The following is a 1,744-nucleotide window of genomic DNA, read 5'->3' as shown; positions in this document are numbered from 1 at the left end:
CTTCTGCCTAATGTGTGATACCCTCGTATCTCTCCACGATGATGACTAGTAAGTTTGCTAGAAGCTGCACAGTCTGTGCCCATCTAGCTCACACGTTGCTGTCTTAGTCATCATGATCAACTCAGATCGTGGGTTCCCATCCACAAGATTTTCATCACTAATTAACAACTTTTCTCGTCCGTACCATCTACTTCTGTGTGGTCAATGAATGACATAATCTCAGCTGACTTTTGGTCGCTCTATGGCTCCGACTGATGGACATCGTCGAGGCACGACAGCCGCTGTGGACTCCCTCTTGAAAGCGGCAGAGGAAGCATTCTCTAAATGCAACTGGGAATCCGCTGTGTTCTTCTCAGAGTTGGCTGTAAATCCATGAGGAGCATGCACGGTGTAGCTCGTGTATCGCTCAGGTGGCGCTACAGCCGTCAGACTCCAAGGCGCGAGAGTCGCATTGCCGTGCTCTGTTCGCGTGTGGTGAGTATCTTAGAGTAATTAATGAGTACAAGAGTCTAGGAGGGAACGGCAAGGCTAATACGCAGTTGATGGGAGACTTAGTGCTGCGTGCTCAGGTGGGAAATTGGACGCGAAATACTTGGGTTGTGATGAGTCCTAGCATTCTGCTTATAGTTACTCACTTTGAAGGAGGAGATGCCGAACTTCACTCCTACATCATCGACTGAGTGGCTTGTGAAGGGTTTGCTTGCACGTCACAAGCAAGATGGCAAGGCCGCGTCTCAAGCGTTCCTCGAGTCGTGGAGACTAAACCCGTAGGCCATGAGCTGTGGAATATGTATGATTGTGCGCTGTTGCCGATCAGATTGAACATCGAGGCACAACGTGCAGCATGCCACGCCGTTGGTGGATTTTATGGTGCAACTTCAGCAGAGGCGGTAGAGCTCCTCAGAAGCAGCATTGCTTCTATGAGCTTCGATCCGAGCCTCGAGTTCCTCAGAAAGATGTAAGATTTCGACGCTTGAAACCCCATTTTCCAGTCGAGAATTACACTCGCTAGAATGAAGTCTAATATAGGCGGAACTGTCTCAATCTGACACTGATCGGGTCAAACTTCGCCATCATCGCTTTTCTCATTCGATTCATCTATACATCGTGCAAAGCTGAAACATTCCTTTACACGAGCTAGACGCTTAGTCATATCACGCTTCAGACTATCACGTTGAAGTAAAAGAAATTCCAGTGATATACTGCTAACAATTTTAATCATTCTCATCGGTTGTACCCAAAAACCCTGAATGACTCTAGACAAACACAACAGATAATGGATATTACAGGAGTAGATGAGATCTTACTTCCAATAGTGTCAAACAGGATGAAAGCTAGACAAAAGAAGGAGTGTTTTTAGCACTTAGTGATAGTGGTGTCAAGGAGGAAACCGATCTTGATATGGACGGAATCGGGACTGATGATGGTGGCATCAATTTTCTTGATGTGGAACTGTTGCATCAATTTGGTAAGCATAGGATCGTAGTTAGAGAACTCGATATCATCACCATCAACGGTGTAATCAGCGCCAGCAGACATACCCATCACATTGATGGTAGCGCGGCCATTAGAGGCAAAGTCAACAGTGAAACTCTGGCCCATCATGCTACCGCAGTAATGACCACCGAATGCAGGAGAAGCAGCAGTAGTAGTGGTCGCTTTAGTAGTCGTCGTAGTCGTAGTGGTTGCTCTAGTTGTGGTAGTAGTCGTAGTGGTGGCTTTAGGGTGGTGGTAGTAGTCGTAG

At 47.0% G+C, this 1,744-nt stretch overlaps 2 protein-coding genes across 2 annotated transcripts; one reads left to right on the top strand and one right to left on the bottom strand.

Annotated features, from left to right (window-relative positions):
- Positions 1 to 241: 241 nt before the first annotated feature.
- On the top strand, positions 242 to 962 carry Pmar_PMAR000890 (hypothetical protein; the record flags this gene model as incomplete). Its single annotated transcript, XM_002779540.1, has 4 exons — positions 242 to 364; positions 411 to 569; positions 628 to 767; positions 818 to 962. The coding sequence occupies 4 exons, from the start codon at positions 242 to 244 to the stop codon at positions 960 to 962; spliced, it is 567 nt and encodes a 188-aa protein (XP_002779586.1).
- Positions 963 to 1,356: 394 nt separating this feature from the next.
- Pmar_PMAR000889 (hypothetical protein) lies at positions 1,357 to 1,605 on the bottom strand (the record flags this gene model as incomplete). Its single annotated transcript, XM_002779539.1, has 1 exon — positions 1,357 to 1,605. The coding sequence occupies one exon, from the start codon at positions 1,603 to 1,605 to the stop codon at positions 1,357 to 1,359; it is 249 nt and encodes an 82-aa protein (XP_002779585.1).
- Positions 1,606 to 1,744: the final 139 nt, after the last annotated feature.

The sequence above is a fragment of the Perkinsus marinus genome, assembly GCF_000006405.1.
Source record: "Perkinsus marinus ATCC 50983 genomic scaffold scf_1104296946766, whole genome shotgun sequence".
NCBI lineage: Eukaryota > Perkinsozoa > Perkinsida > Perkinsidae > Perkinsus > Perkinsus marinus.
This window is presented reverse-complemented; position numbering and strand designations above follow the sequence as displayed.